Below are 16,427 nucleotides of genomic sequence, written 5' to 3'. Positions count from 1 at the left end.
CCTGGGCAACATAAGGAGACCCCCATCTCTATTAAAAACAAACAAAAAAATTAGCCAGGCACGGTGGTGGTGGTACATGCCTATAGTCCCAGCTACTCAGGAGGCTGAGGTGGGAGAATCACTTGAGCCCAGGTCAAGATTGCAGTGAACCACAACTGTACCACTGTATTCCAGCCTGTTGCCCAGGCTGGTCGTGAACTCCTGGGCTCAAACCATCCTCTCGCCTGAGCCTCCCAACGTGCTTGGATTATAGTTGTGAGCCACAGAATTATTCATATGCAGGTCCAGCTGAAGGTATGAAAAGCCAAGACAGTAGTATTTTTTTTTTTCTGGCAAATTAATCTACTTGAGGATTTATTGTAGAGTTAAAAATTTATGGCTGGGTGCTGTGGCTCACACCTGTGATCCCAGTACTTTGGGAGGCTGAGGCGGGAGGATCACGAGGTCAAGAGATTGAGACCATCCTAGCCAACATGGTGAAACCCTGTCTCCACTAAAAATACAAAAATTAGCTGGGCATGGTGGTGCATGCCTGTAGTCCCAGCTCGGGAGGGTGAGGCAGGAGAATCGCTTGAACTCAGGAGGCAGAGGTTACAGTGAGCTGAGATGGCACCACTGCACTCCAGCCTGGTGACAGAGTGAGACTCAGTCTCAAAAAATATATAAATATGTATTTTATATGAATACATATATATTATATATAAAATATAACTTATATACATATTTAAGTGTATATATATAAGTTATGGTTTTTACTATATATGTATCCAACTTTAGGAAATGCAAACTCTAGCTACTGTACTACTGTAAGACTCAGAATAACCTTAAAGTGTAAATGTAAAAAGAACAATAGCAATTAGCATTTATATATATACTTAGTGAATCCAGCCAATGATGTTGAGACATGGTTCGTAATGTCATCAGCCCGTTGCCCTAAGGGCAGCGGAGTGGAGATATTCTGGGACATACCCAAGGTCAATGTTGAGTAAGCGGGAAGGCACACAGCTCTGGCTGGGCACTTCACTTCCTCAGCTCTAAATGATGGTGCTTTCTGACTCTTTGGTCTCGGCTCGAACTAAGAAAGAAGTGGCTCCACCTAAAAACAAGGTGTGTAGCCAGGAAACTGTCAAGTTGTAAGACGTAACATCTTAGTATGAAGATTTTAAGTTGTAAAGTACTGATAATCTGAAAAGCAAATTAGTGGTGGAATGGTATGCAGCATTACACAATATTTAAACAAAATGTTTGGTTTGCATCCACACATGAAATCACAATTTTTCATTAACTGTTGACTTACATTGAAAACCATGTAACCTTCTCGGTCTTGTAAAATATCTTTGCTATGATAAGGCAACTTGAAAATTACAAAATTAGCCAGAAGAGATAACTAATACTTTCAAAATTTTGCCTCCCTTTTGTGAGCACATTAAGATATTCTCTACTACTTATTGTTTTAAGGAAAGAGGCATATTAGTTCTTTTTTTTTTTTTTTTTTTTTTTTTTTTTTAGAGTCAAGGTCTCACTCTGTTGTCCACACTGGAGTGCAGTGGTGTGATCATAGCTCACTGCAGCCTCAACCTCCTGGACTCAAGCGGCCCTCCCACCTCAGCCTCCTGAGTAGCTGGGACTACAGGTGCACGCCACCACACCTAGCTAATTTTTTATTTTCTAGAAACAGGGTCTCACTATGTTGCCCAGGCTGGTCTTGATCTCCTGGGCTCAAGCGATCCTCCTACCTCAGCCTCCCAAAGTGCTGGCATGACAGGCATGAGCCACAATACCTAGTGTAGTTCTATTTTAGTGGTTGGCCAATTACTTCCTCAGTCTGGACTAATCTATGCACATCTACCTGATAATTTTTCTTTAAAATATGGTTTCATTGGGTGAACATTCTGCTTAAAGTCTTTGGTGGCCTCCCACTGCCCGTGAGGTAAGGTCACACACCTCAGAGCCCACGGTAGATTTTTACAGTAATGGCCTTCCAGGAATCACACCTCCCAGAATTCCCAGCGTATGTGGTCCCCTACCCAAGTGGTGTGGCCATGGGACCCGCTTTGACCCACAGGTTATCAGCAAGCATGACTCCCACAGGGGCTTGAGAGGTGCTGGCACTGGGGTTTATACGCTTAGGACACCACTGCTATGGAGTGAAGACCGCATCTGGCCTCCTTGAAGAGGAAAGACCCCATTGTTGGGGGTGCATCCAGCCCACAGCCCCGTACAGGCCACAGAAGACTGCAGATGCAGGAGTGAATCCCGAGGGTCTGGAGAACTGCCCTGCCTTTACAGGAGAAATAAGCAGCTGTTGCTGTCTGAAGCCACTATGTTTGGGGGCAGTGAGGTACGCAGCATGACACAGCATAACAAGCTCTGACGTGTGCATTCAAGTGCACAGTGATCTGACCCTATCCCGCCCACTCCCCAACAGTGTGCCACCCATGCCAGTGTGGACCCCAGGTCCTGGCTTACTTTTTTTTTTTTTTTTTGAGACAGAGTCTTGCTCTGTTGCCAGGCTGGAGTGCAGTAGTGCAACTACTCACTGCAACCTCCACCTCCTGGGTTCAAGCGATTCTCCTGCCTCAGCCTCCCAAGTAGCTGGGATTACAGGTGCCTGCCACCACACATGGCTAATTTTTGTATCTTTAGCAGAGATGGGGCTTCACCACGTTTGCCAGGCTGGTCTTGATCTCTTGACCTTGAGATCCGCCCGCTTTAGTCTCCCAATGTGCTGGGATTACAGGTGAGAGCCATCGAGCCCAGCTGACTTGCTGTCTTTTATGCGTGCGGCAGTGTCTGCCTGCTGAAACCTAACATCTGGCAGCCAGCTCAGCTCCTGCAGGGCCTCCGCCCTGTTCCAGTCCACACCAACCCACACCACTCAAATTCTTGTGACACTGGTCGGTACAATGCTACTAGCCATTCACCTGTAGACCTGGATTCTTTATTTTTATTTTTATTTTTTGAGACAGGGTCTTGCTCTGTCTCCTGGGCTGGAGTGCAGAGGTACAATCACAGCTCACTGTAGCCTCGAACTTCTGGACTCAAACAATCCTCCCACCCCAGCCTCCTGATAGGTAGGACCACAGGCGCATGCCACCATGCCCAACTAACTTTTTTTTTGAGATAGGGTTTTTTTCTTTTTTGAAGTCGAGTCTCACTCTGTTGCCCAGGCTGGAGTGCACTGGCACAATCTTGGCTCATTGCAACCTCTGCCTCCCGGGTTCAAGTGATTCTCCTGCCTCAGCCTCCCAAGTAGTTGAGACCACAAGCGCGTGCCACCACGACTGGCTAAATTTTGTATTTTTAGTAGAGACAGGGATTTACCATATTGGACAGGCTGGTTTCCAACTTCTGACCTCAGGTGATCTGCCCACCTCAGCCTCCCAAATTGCTGAGATTACAGGCGTGAGTCACCGTGTCCAGTTCCAGCTAATTTTTAATTTTTTTTGTAGTGATGGGGTCTCGAATTCCTGGGCTGAAGCTGTCCTCCTGCCTCAGACTCCGAAAGTGCTGGAATTACAGGCATGAGCCACCACGCCCAGCCTGCCTTGTGTTCTAACATAACTGTGGACTGCACATCTAGCAGCCTCAACTATTTCCAAATTCTCACCAAGGTCTTTACTCATTTACCTACATTTCTCAATGGCTTCAGCAGAGGCACGACCAGATGGCCTGAGAAATTCTGGAAATACTTTCTGAAGCACAGAATACTCCCTCCCCAGGAGGTGCTAAAGTGGCGAGAGCCCTTTGGGGAGAAGCCTTGTTAGCAGGAAGCTAAGCTGTAGGCAGCTCACTGGCTCACCTTGTAAAACTCTGCAGCTCATGCTAGAAAGAAAGAAAAAAAAAAAGAGGCGGCTCATGCTAGAAAGAAAAAAACAAAAACAAACAAAAAAAAAAACTGCAGGTCACAGTGATTTCCTTCACAAGGACATCTAAAGCAATGACTTTGTGGCCTTGTGACTAAGCAATCTTTGAGGGAGAGTCAGAAGTGCATGGCTCTGGCTCTCTGGAGGACGGGGGCACCTGCAGAAGTCACGGGGACTGCTGGAGGGCAAGGGAGCAAAATCCCAGACCTGCTGCACTTCCTGCCGCTGAAATCCCCGAAAGCACAGCGAGGCAGAAGACAGTGAATGAGCAGTTTACTTTTCCAGCGACTACACACAACGATGTTCCTCCTCACCCAGAGTTCACAGTCTAGCCAGCTCATGCCCCTTCCTGGGGCAGGTTCATGCTAAGCGTGTGTGAGGCCACAGGTTTATTTTCAAAATATCAACAGGGAGCAACCAAAGGTGTGGTATGGCAAAAAAATATACCTAAGAGGCCGGGCGTGGTGGCTCACGTCTGTAATTCTAGCACTTTGGGAGGTTGAGGAGGGTGGATTACCTGACGTCAGGAGTTCGAGACCAGCCTGGCAAACATGGTGAAACCCCGTCTCTACTAAAAAAACAAAAATTAGCCGGGCATGGTGGTGCACACCCATAATCTCAGCTACTTGGGAGGCTGAGGCAGAAGAATCGCTTGAGCCCAGGAGGCAGAGGTTGCAGTGAGCCGAGATTGCTCCACTGCACTCCAGCCTGGGTGACAGAGCAAGACTCTGAAAAAAGAAAGAAAGAAGAGATAAGAAAAAGATGTAAAACTTGATCTGAAGCTGCCTTCAAATCTAACTGTCAGAAACTACATTTCTACTTATGTTACTTGGTGACATAAGTAGAACCGTCGGAGAGGATGAAACTGGGGTCTGAATGTTTTGGGGTGACACTTGCTACATTTTGGGGGAGAACTGTCTTGACCATGTTAGAATTTGGTGATTGCCAGCATTTTAAGTTTTTAAGGTGATCACTGATGCGTTTTAATAACATTCGCCTCTCAGGAGGAAAATGCATATCAGCTTCCTACACGCAAATCTCTTTAACAACTCTGGTTCACAAAGACAGGCCAAGACCAATACTCAAGTTCATTTTAAATGAAGCATAGATTTTGACAAGAGAATCTAAGTCCAACTGTTTAATTTAGACGTTTTTCCATTCAGGCTAAAAAAAAAAGTTGTTTTTTTTTCTTTTTTGAGACAGGCCCTTACTCTGTTGCTCAGGCTGGGGTGCTGTGGCATGATCACAGTTCACTGCAGCCTCAACCTAAGTGATCACTCCGCCACACACTTCTGAGTAGCTGGGACTACAGGCGCGCGCCACCACGTTCAGCTAATTTCATTCAGGCTAAAAGTAATGTTTCTCATGTTACTATCAAAAGTGACACATTGGGGGAAAAAAAGATGAAAAACGTGATACATCTAAAAACAAGAAATTTTTTTATATACATAAAAGGAGAGTAATTTCTGTGCTGTAGGACATTAACTTATAAATGTCTTATGTACACATTTTATATATGTTCGTTTACTAAGAATTTGGTTTAAAAAGCAGAAAGCACGGTTTTATAGTTAAAAGACATCACTTAGAGTAGCCTCGCTTTCATTCAATCGACCTGTTTCAAATACGCTAACATCATTGTGTACGGACATTGCAAAGTTGTGTAGATTGCATTCGTTGTAAACAATTTTTGCCACTTAAAAGTATTTAAAAATTCAATACTAAGCATTTGAAACTCATTAAATATTTACTGAGTGGCTTTATATATAATCAATTCAGAAAAAGACTTACCATTTACAGCTTTCTCATAATTTTTCCCCAGGTTTATTAAATTTCGCAGCCCAGGATTGAACTGTTCCATAACATTCTGCCAAACAAAACACACAAATTAATAAAATAAACAAATGATAAACCGAATCATCTTCAGATTTTGTTGCTGTGCGGTCCAGGATAGCTATGGACGCCTAACAGCACAGTCTACAAAGTGATGAATGCTGATGCAAAAACCATGAAGAACACCTATTCCCTTACCCAGTGGAACAGGGCTCGCAGGAGGCAAGGTGCCCGTAACCCTGGCAGTTCTCAGTTTCCCAAGGAGCTGCCTGGAATCTGCTATAATCGGAGTAGGCAGCAGGCATTCATGTCTCTACCATACCCTGCAGGGACTGTGGGCCTGGCATCCTCTTGGGTTTGAGTGGATTGCTAATGGTTCTCATTCTAGTGTTAAGGAACGCCAGTGCAGGATCAGCTATCTGTATTTAATTACAAAGGCAATGTTTTGAATAGATTTCAATAAATTTCTATCCATTGAATAGAAATTTCCAGGAATTTTTGTTTTTACTTTGCCTAATTATAGGGGTGTGGGCGGGGAGGGACATGGAAGGGGGCGTTGGTGGCATGTTGCTGATGGCCCCAGGACACAGGCCTGCCTGGAAACTTCTTTCTGGGTATCCCCGGCATTTTTCTTTTCTTTTTTTTTTTTTTTTGAGATGAAGTCTCACTCTGTCACCCAGGCTGGAGTACAGTGGCGCAATTTCGGCTCAGTTCAACCTCCGTCTCCCGGGTTCAAGCAATTCTCCTGCCCCAGCCTCCCGAGTAGCTGGGATTACAGGAGCCCACCACCACACCCAGCTAATTTTTTTTTTTTGAGATGGAGTCTCACACTCTTGCCCAGGCTGGAGTGCAGTGGTGCCATCTCCGCTCACTGCAAGCTCTGCCTCCCAGGTTCACGCCATTCTTCTGCCTCAGCCTCCCAAGTAGCTGGGACTACAGGCACCCGCCACCACACCCAGCTAATTTTTTGTATTTTTAGTAGAGACGGGGTTTCACCGTGTTATCCAGGATGGTCTCCATCTCCTGACCTTAGCATGAATCTGCCTGCCTTGGCCTCCCACAGTGCTGGGATTACAAAGGCGTGAGCCACCGTGCCCAGCTGACACCTGGCTAATTTTTATATTTTAGTAGAACGGGGTTTTGCCATGTTGGCTAAGCTGGTCTTGAACTCTGACCTCAGATTATCTGCCCACCTTGGCCTCCCAGTGCTGGGATTACAGGCGTGAAACCACCGTGCCCAACTGACACCTGGCTAATTTTTATATTTTTAGTAGGGAACGGTTTGCCATGTTGGCTAAACGGTCTTGAACTCTGACCTCAGATTATCTGCCCACCTTGGCCTCCCAAAGTGCGGGGATTACAGGCATGAGCCACCGTGCCCGGCTGACACCTGGCTAATTTTTATATTTTTAGTAGAGACAGGGTTTTGCCATGTTGGCTAGGCTGGTCTTGAACTCCTGACCTCAGGTTATCTGCCCACCTTGGCCTCCCAAAGTGCGGGGATTACAGGCATGAGCCACCACACCCGCCTCCCTGGCATTTTTCCAGTGATTAGTTTATTCACTGAGGGAATGTGGAGTAACTACCATGGGCCAGACCCTGCACATGCAGCTAAGGATGAGACGGCACAGTTTCCCTCTCACAGATTTCATGGTGCAGGCCATGGCCAGGTTTCATTTTAACACGTGTTATTCCTGTCTCACTAGAAAGTCATAAAGACAAATGCTAGAATAAGTATAAGACAAACAACTATTTGGGATGTGGGTCTAAATTTTAAAATACTCTAACTTTGAAGTACAGACAATAAGTCATTCCTATGGTACTCAGACTTCACGACTCACAACATGTGGCGGTTGTGTTTGTTCCGTCCAGGAACAATAAGCTTCACGATATTAATCACCCCAAAGAGATCATTCAAGTCTCATCGACTCCTTCCCCAAAAGCATACTCCATTTATATAGATGACCGATACAAAAAAGAATGAACTACTAGGCAACATTCAAAGAGGCAGGTGCTTTACACACATACCCTTCAGAATAAATGAATCAGGAGGAGACGGGGAATAGGATGACTCTTGTTTTTAATCAAACAGTGATAACGACAAAAAACAACCCATGCCTTGACCTTTCCATAGCCCTGGTCTTACACCCAAGAGCACTTTCAACTACGCTCCTATTTTTGTATTTATTACTACAGTTTTGAATATATATATATATATATATATATATATTTAATATTCTTGATTTTTTGATTTTGGAGAGTAACTGCAGCTTCCTACGACAGCAGATGAGGTCTTGGGTCTCTATATCTCTCGGTCTTCCTTTCCAGGGGACTTTTTGTGCAATTAGATGGCAATTTCCTGATGAATCTAGAGTCAGTGTTCATTATGACTTTGTACTAAGGCTGACAGTTCCTTTTCTCGGTAAAGCCTGGCTATTTTTCCTGGGATGGATAATTGTTTCTTTCCACCCCGCTACTTTTGCTTAGTTTTCTGTTTATCTACCTTAAACTTGTCCTCATGCCGTATTAGACTTGGCTGAGGCCTATCGGTGTTATTTTTCCAGTGTATAAAACTCTCAGCTAATCGCCCATTCCGTTTTTCCCCCGACTTCCTCTGAGGACTCTCCACCACCTTGCTCAGTGTGGCTTGACTGTCACTGTCGCCCTAGCATGGCCCTCCTGGTGGCCTGTGGCAGGACTCTTGTCAGCCAGGTCCACATCTTCCTCTTTCTCCAAAATGGAGATCACGCTCCAAAAATGATCTAAGAACTGACACGTGAGAGGTAAATCTGAGTCCCCATGTGTCTGAAATTACCTTTACCTTGACATTTGTTTGCTGTTTTGCTGAGTAGAGCCGAGTAGATTGACACTAGTTTCCTTAGAATTTTTAAGACATCACTTGGTCAGGCGTGGCGGCTCATGCTTGTAATCCTAGAACTTTGGGAGGCTGAAGTGGGAGGATCACTGCGTGAGCCCAGGAGTTCCAGACCCACCTGGACAACATATCGAGACCCCCATCACTACAAAAAATAAAAACAATGAGCCAGGTGTGGTGGCTTGTGCCTGTGGTCCCAGCTACTTGGGAGGCTGAGGTGGGAGGATCACTTGAGCCCAGGAGTTTGAGGCTGCAGTTAGTTGTGATTGCACCACTTCACTCCAATTTGGGTGACAGAGTGAGGCAATGTCTTTAAAAAAAAAAAAAGAGAGACAGCGAGATATTACTCCACTGTCTTTAGCATCTGGGTCTGCTGAAGTCAGCTGCCAGTTCTTCCGATGTGACTTTTTTTTTTTTTAAAGCTTATTTCTGGAAGCCTTCTCTTGATTTCTGTGTTCTGAAATTGCACCATGGTCTGTCCCAGTGTGTGTTTTTTAAAAACATTTATTTATTTATTTTACTGGATACTCAGTGGGACCCCTAGCCATGTGGAAAATTATGTTCTTCAGGTCCAAATATCGTTCCTGTTTTATTTCTTGTCTCTTCATTCTTTCTGGAACTCTGATGAAGATTTTATATATCCTGGATTTATTCTCTACCCTTTTTTGATTTTCTGCTTTCTGTATTTTTGTTCTACAACTCAAACAGATATCCTCAACTTTATGTTCCAATTCTATTTTTTTAATTTGATATACCTTAATTTCTCAGAGCATGGTCATGTTTCTTGATTGTTTTGTTTTGGTTTGGTTTTTGAGATGGAGTTTCACTCTGCTGCCCAGGCTGGAGTGCAGTGGTGTGATCCTGGCTCACTACCACCTCTGCCACCCAGGCTCAAGTGATCCTCCTGCCCCAACCTCCCAAGTAGCTGGGATCACAGGCATGCGCCACCATGCCTGGCTAATTTTTCATATTTTTGGTAGCGACAGGGTTTCGCCATGTTGCCCAGGCTGGTCTAGAACTCCTGAGCCCTAGCAATCTGCCCCCCTTGGCCTCCCAGAGTGCTGGGATTACAGGTGTGAGCCACTGCGCCCAGCCTTTTGATTGCTTCTTTTTAAAAGTACCCTCCTGTTCTTGTTTTATAGACGCAGTATCTTCTCCTGTCTAAACTGTAATTTTTTGGTGTGTTTTATTCCAGTTCCCATATCATCTCCTGATTACCTTTTACTGTTTGATATCCCTGTCTTTCATGTTAGAAACTCTCTTCAAACGTGTGGTGATCCCTGATGGTCAGTTCGTATTTAGGAGCGCAGCCCGTCACTGCCAGCTGGAAGCTGTGGGTGTGTGCCCAGGGTAGTGGTTGACTTGTTGGCTTCATTCCGAGCGAATGGCCACTCTGCAGTCATCAGGGGCCACTGGGCTTCTGCTGAGAACTTTCTAATTTCCTGTCATTGGGTGGGGGACAATCATCGGATGGTCAGCTTTCCCAGTCAGGAAGGGGGCCGGGATTGGACAGTGCGCAGCTGATTTTCAGGGAATTCCTCTGTTTTCAGCTCAGAGTTCTGCCTCCTCCACCCTTGGCTGCTGTTTCTAAGTCTAGAGCACCTCAGATTATCCTGAGGTTAAATCCCTGCTCCGCCAAGCAGAGGGAGCTGCTGGTGGTGGCTGGGGTATGGGAGGGAAGCCAGGAGCTCCGCCACCCTGTGCACCACACTCCGATTCCCACCCCCACCTTCTGCGGCCCAGTCCTCAGCCTCTGTGGCCCCCAGGGTGAACGGCTCAGTTCCCATCAGACTCCGTTCCCCAGGTTCTTCAGGCCCTCTGAGGTCAGTGAGCACACTCTGTCCATTTTCTATCACCCCAGATTCCTTTGGGTCTCTTGTCAGTGGATGTTTCCCAGGTCTTTTTGCACTGTGGATTTATTGGGTTTTGTTTTTAATTCCTTTGCCATCATTTTAATGGGTTCTCAAAAGGAAGAAAATAAAATACACAAGGTGTCTCTCCCATGCCTGCCTGGAAGCCCACTCACCTGGTGTCACCAGAGGCAGTCAGGTGCTTGGCACCTATGCACAACCAGTGGCCAGGAAGCCCCAGAGCCAGCGAACTCCCCCATGATCCTCTCTACAAGCTGGCGAAGCCTCAGTACGTAGCCACAGCTGCTCTTTTTATTTTCCTTGCTTTTCTTTTTTCTTTCCTTCCCTCCCTCCCCTCTTCTCTCCTTTCTTCCTTCTTCTCTCTCTTTTTAAGATAGGGTTTTGATCTGTCACCCAGGCTGGAATACAGCAGCATGAACACCTCTCACTGTAGCCTCAAACTCTTGGGCTCAAGTGATCCTCCTGCCTCAGTTTCCCGAGTAGCTGGGAGGTATGTGCCACCATGCCCAAGTAATTTAAAAATTTTATTTTATTTTATTTTAGAGACAGGGTCTTGCTATGTTGTCCAGGCTGGTATGTCCACAGCTGTTATTTCTGTCATCTCTTTTCAATTCTTTTGTTTTGGGGCTTTTTATTTTGAAATGGTTTAAGACTCATAAGAGTTGTAAAAATAATGCACAGAGTTCTCAGGTATGCTTCCTGAAATGGTATCTTCTATAACCATAGTATATTATCAAACCCAGGAAACTGTCACTGCTACAGTACTATTAACTAAACTACAGGTCTTATTTGGATTTTCCCTCTTTTTGTGTCACTCATTCTTGGGGGAGGGTTTCATCATTTCCTTTTTCTTTTTTTGAGATGGAGTCTTGCTCTGTTGCCCAGGTTGGAGTGCAGTGGTACGATCTCAGCTCACTGCAACCTCCACCTCCCGGGTTCAAGCAATTCTCCTGCCTCAGCCTCCTGAGTAGCTAGGATTACAGGCACGCACCACCACACCTGGCTAATTTTTGTATTCTTAATAGAGATGGGGTTTCGCCATGTTGGTGAAACTGTGCCTGGCCAGGTTTCATCATTTCTATGAAATTTTATCATACATGTAGATTGCTACGACCATCACCGCAAGTAAAATACGGAACTGTTCCACTAACACACATGCCTCTTTTGTGCCACTACTTCATAATCACGCCCTCCTCACCAGTCCTCACCTCTGGCAACTCCTGAGCTCAGTCTATGATTCTGTCATTGTGAGAATGCTATATAAAAGGAATCATGGCCGGGCGCAGTGGCTCATGCCTGTAATCCCAGCACTTTGGGAGGCCAAGTTGGGTAGATCACCTGAAGTCAGGAGTTCAAGACCAGCCTGGCCAACATGGCAAAACCTCATCTCTACTAAAAAATACAAAAATTAGCAGGCGTGGTGGCATGTGCCTGTAATCCCAGCTACTCAGGAAGATGAGGCCGGAATTGCTTGAATCTGGGAGGCAGAGGTTGCAGTGAGCTGAGACTATGCCATTGCACTCCAGCCTAGGCGACAGAGTGAGACGCCATCTCAAAAACAAAACAAAACAAAAAAAGGAATCATGGGAAGCCGAAGAGGGTGAATCACAAGGTCAGAAGATCGACACCATCCTGGCCAACATAGTGAAACCCCGCCTCTACTAAAAATACACGAATTAGCTGGGCGTGGTGGTGCCTGCTTGTAATCCCAGCTACTTGGGAGGCTGAGGCAGGAGAATCATTTGAACCTAGGAGGCGGAGGTTGCAGTGAGCTGAGATTGCACCACTGCACTCCAGCCTGGTGACAGAGCGAGACTCCATCTCAAACAAAACAGAACAAAAACAAAACAAAAAAACGCACAGAAAAGGAATCGTATAGTACGTGGCATTTTAAGATTGCCCTTTTCACCCAGCACAATGCCTTAAGATGTATCCAAGTTGTTGGATGTAGTTTGCCACTTTTTTTTGTTTTTTGGGTTTTTTTTGCCATTAGTATTCCATGATATGGATATATTAGTTCGTTTATCCACATACTTGTTGAAGAAGACCTGGCTTGTTTCCAGGTTTTTACAATTCTAAGCAAAGCTGCGATGAGCGATCACGTACAGGTTTTTACGTGAGCTTACACTTTCATATCTCTAGGATAACCTGGGGGTTCAATGGCTGCATCACATGGTAGGCACATGTTTAACTTTATAAGAAACTGCCAGACTTTTTTTTTTTTTTTTTCCCAGAATGGCTGCACCAGTTTACATCCCCATTAGCACTCTGAGATTTCACTCATTTTCAAAATCTGATAATTTCATTAGCACATGGCTATTTTCTAATTAAAAGGTATTTTAATTTAGTTTAAAGATACTGAAAATTCTTACAGGCCACGCGTGGTGACTCATGCCTGTAATCCCAAGCACTCTGGGAGGCCAAGGGAGGTGGGGTGTTTGAGCCCAGGAGTTCGAGACCAGCGTGGGCAACATGGTGAAACCCCATCTCTACCAAAAACACAAAAATTTGCTGGGCATGGTGGTGGGTGCCTGTAGTCCCAGCTACTCAGGAGGTTGAGGTAGGAGAATCGCTTGAACCCAAGAGACGGAGGTAGCAGTGAGATTGTGCCACTGCACTCCAGCCTGGGCGATAAAGCGAGACCCTGTCTCGAAAAATAAAATAAAATTTGTATGATATTCTAACGAGGCTGGATGTAGGTAAAAATATATGAAAACTGACAGAGAGCTGACCCTGCTCAATAATGTACAAGCACCACAGAAAGCAGCCCAGATCTGTTCTTTCCTGCGGATATTCCTTCTCCAAATACAATACGAGGAAGGTCTCATTTGATTTCCTGATATATTTCTTTACTTTTTTTTTGAGACAGAGTTTTGCTCTGTCGCCCAGGCTGGAGTGCAATGGAGCCATCTCGGCTCACTGCAACCTCCACCTCCCGGGTTCATGCGACTGTCATGCCTCGGCCTCCCGAGTCACTGGGATTACAGGTGCCTGCAACCACATCCGGCTAATTTTTATTTTTTCAGTAGAGATGGTGTCTCACCATGCTGCCCAGGCTGGTTTTGAACTCCGGACCACGGGTGATTCACCCGCCTGGGCCTCCCAAAATGCTGGGATTACCGGCATGAGCCATCACACCCAGCCAATTTCCTGATATAATTCTTAAAATGTTCACATATAACCCTAACATCTTAAAATACCAAGAACAACAAATTAATGAGAACTTCCACAGTTAACACCATACACAAATCCCTATCCAAATGATTCTACCAGAGAGGCGTTAAAAAAAAAAAAAAAAAAGTTCAACTAAGACTTGAGACTAGGCTGGGCGCGGTGGCTCACGCCTGTAATCCCAGCACTTTGGGAGGCCAAGGTGGGTGGATCATGAGGTCAAGAGATCGAGATTATCCTGGCCAACATGGCGAAACCCCATCTCTACTAAAAACACAAAAATTAGCCAGGCGTGGTGGCGGGTGCTTGTAGTCCCAGCTATTCAGGAGGCTGAGACAGGAGAATCTCTTGAACCCAGGAGGCAGAGGTTGCAGTGAGCTGAGATGGCGCCGCTGCACTCCAGCCTGGCAACAGAGTAAGGCCCTATCTTAAAAAAAAAAAAAAAAAAAAAGATTTGAGACTACAATCAGCTTGTAGCCAACACTGAGTTTTTAAGCTTGAAAAGTTTCAACATATATACTTCTTTATTACTGTACTTAGGTTCAGCTACAGAAATGTTTTCTACTAGAAATTTTGGCCCTTTTTTTGAGACGAAGTCTCGCACTGTCGCCCAGGGAGTGCAGTGGCACCATCTCGGCTCACTGCAAACTCTGCCTCCCAGGTTCATGCCATTCTCCTGCCTCAGCCTCCCGAGTAGCTGGACTACAGGTGCCCACCACCACGCCCGGCTAATTTTTTGTATATTTAGTACAGACGGTATTTCGCCATGTTGGCCGGGATGGTCTCGATCTCCTGACCTCGTGATCCACCCACCTTGGCCTCCCAAAGTGCTGGGATTATGGGCGTGAGCCACCGCGCCTGGCCAATTTTGGTCTTTTTAACAGTGGAAAACCCATTCCTATATTGGCTCTTGGCCATTCATGTAGTTATTTTAGCTGAAGTACATGTTATTTTTAAACCCGGGGACAAAAAAGCAATGCTGCCTTTGTATTCCAAAATCTGTAAAGTTGTATAGTGGTTGTGGATGCACTTGTGAATGGAAAGGGTCCTACATTTTGGGGGAGAGCTGTAGTTGAGGCAAAGGTCAGTGCTAGTGCAAGGCTTGTGAAGACCTGAATTGTTAAACAGCCTACAATGTTAAGAGTCATCAGGAGTAATGAACAAATCCATTTTAATTTAAGTTTGGCACTAAGAATTAAAGGGCTTAGGATACCAAGTGAATCTTAACAAAGTGAACAGAAAAAGTATGAATGGGGCAAGCAGCACTGTTACTAAAAAAAAAAAAAAAAAAAAAGCAAAAGCTTAGTCTGTCTCCACCGGTTACTGCCTGGCAAGGAGGATACTCTGCCAAACTGGTTTTCACCAGAATGAGTTTCATTTCCATCCAGGGAAGGGCATGCATAGTTATGGTTGCACAATACATTCTAAGCTAATGGTAATATCACTCTTCTACTTGTGCGGAGTCACATACAAAGAAAGCTTGCTTGGTTCTACCGCAAAACCTTAGCGATATTAGAAAATTAGTGATTAGCTATTCTAAATAAAATGTTGGAGGACAGTCCCCCTGGAACCAATACGCACTTTCCACAAGATTTCTAGCTGCCCTGTTTACCTCCGCATTTCCCCTGCCTCTGTAGAGTTACAGATCATAATTATGAATTATGATTATGAGAAATGAATGATGCAATCTTACGATGGTTTTAACTTCCTTAGCATTTGGACTTTTCATAACTCATTTTTAAAATAATTACCAATATGGAACTATGCATAAATTGTATATTTATAATTAACAAAGTATACATTAATTCAATTATGACTAGCCAGATAAGCTGAGTGGACTTTACACTTCTAAGAATTAGTTTCTCTTTTAGTTTCTTTTTTATTTATTTATTTATTTATTTTTTGAGATGGAATCTCGCTCTGTTGCCCAGGCTGGAGTATAGTGGCGTGATCTCGGCTCACTGCAAACTCCGCCTCCCGGGTTCATGCCATTCTCCTGCCTCAGCCTCCTGAGGAGCTGGGACTACAGGCGCCTGCCACCACACCTGGCTAATTTTTTGTATTTTTAGTAGAGACGCAGTTTCACCATGTTAGCCAGGATGCTCTCAATCTCCTGACCTTGTGATCCGCCTGCCTCGGCCTCCCAAAGTGCTGGGATTACAGGCATGAGCCACCGCGCCCGGCCCTCTTTTAGTTTATTTTAGTAGTTCTCTATAGGCCGGGTGTGGTGGCTCATGTCTGTAATTCCAGCACTTTGGGAGGCGAGATGGCCAGATGACCTGAGGTCAGGAATTCGAGACCAGCCTGGGCAACATGGTGAAACCCTGTCTCTACTAAAAATACAAAAATTAGCCAGGCTTGGTGGCAGGCACCTGTAGTCCCAGCTACTCGGCAGGCTGAGGCAGGAGAATTGCTTGAATCCGGGAGGTAGAGGTTGCAGTGAGCTGAGATGGCACCTCTGCTCTCCAGCCTGGGTGATAGAGCGAAACTCAGTCTCAAAAAAAAAAAAAAAAAAAAAAAAAAAAAGTTCTCTATATGCACAAGGACAAATTATTTGATATTTCAGTGCTTTTTCTCAGCTAAAAGTATAATATTTATGATAAATAAACATTAAAAGTGATTTAAGAATCTATAAGTAAATATGCAGTTCTGTGGCTTATATGTCTCCTTGAAATTTTATATATTATTCTATACAATCTCATACAAATTAACCGATATCACAAATGTTCAAACCAATCAAGGCACATTCTAATGTCATGTGGCAAAAACAGCTGTAACAAGGGTTAACTGAGGATATGTCGAGATCGATTTTGG

The 16,427-nt window shown here is 44.9% G+C and overlaps 1 protein-coding gene across 2 annotated transcripts in view; it reads right to left on the bottom strand.

The window, feature by feature from the left end:
• BAIAP2L1 (BAR/IMD domain containing adaptor protein 2 like 1) overlaps window positions 1-16,427 on the bottom strand; it is a 112,260-nt gene that overhangs the window by 66,558 nt on the left and 29,275 nt on the right. For both annotated transcript variants that reach the window (XM_021935671.2, XM_031665607.1), the window contains exon 2: window positions 5,655-5,730. In XM_021935671.2, the coding sequence (XP_021791363.1) occupies window positions 5,655-5,730 (76 nt within the window). The remainder of the gene's footprint in view (window positions 1-5,654; window positions 5,731-16,427) is intronic.

Source organism: Papio anubis, chromosome 4, assembly GCF_008728515.1.
Source record: "Papio anubis isolate 15944 chromosome 4, Panubis1.0, whole genome shotgun sequence".
Taxonomy (NCBI): domain Eukaryota; kingdom Metazoa; phylum Chordata; class Mammalia; order Primates; family Cercopithecidae; genus Papio; species Papio anubis.
This window is presented reverse-complemented; position numbering and strand designations above follow the sequence as displayed.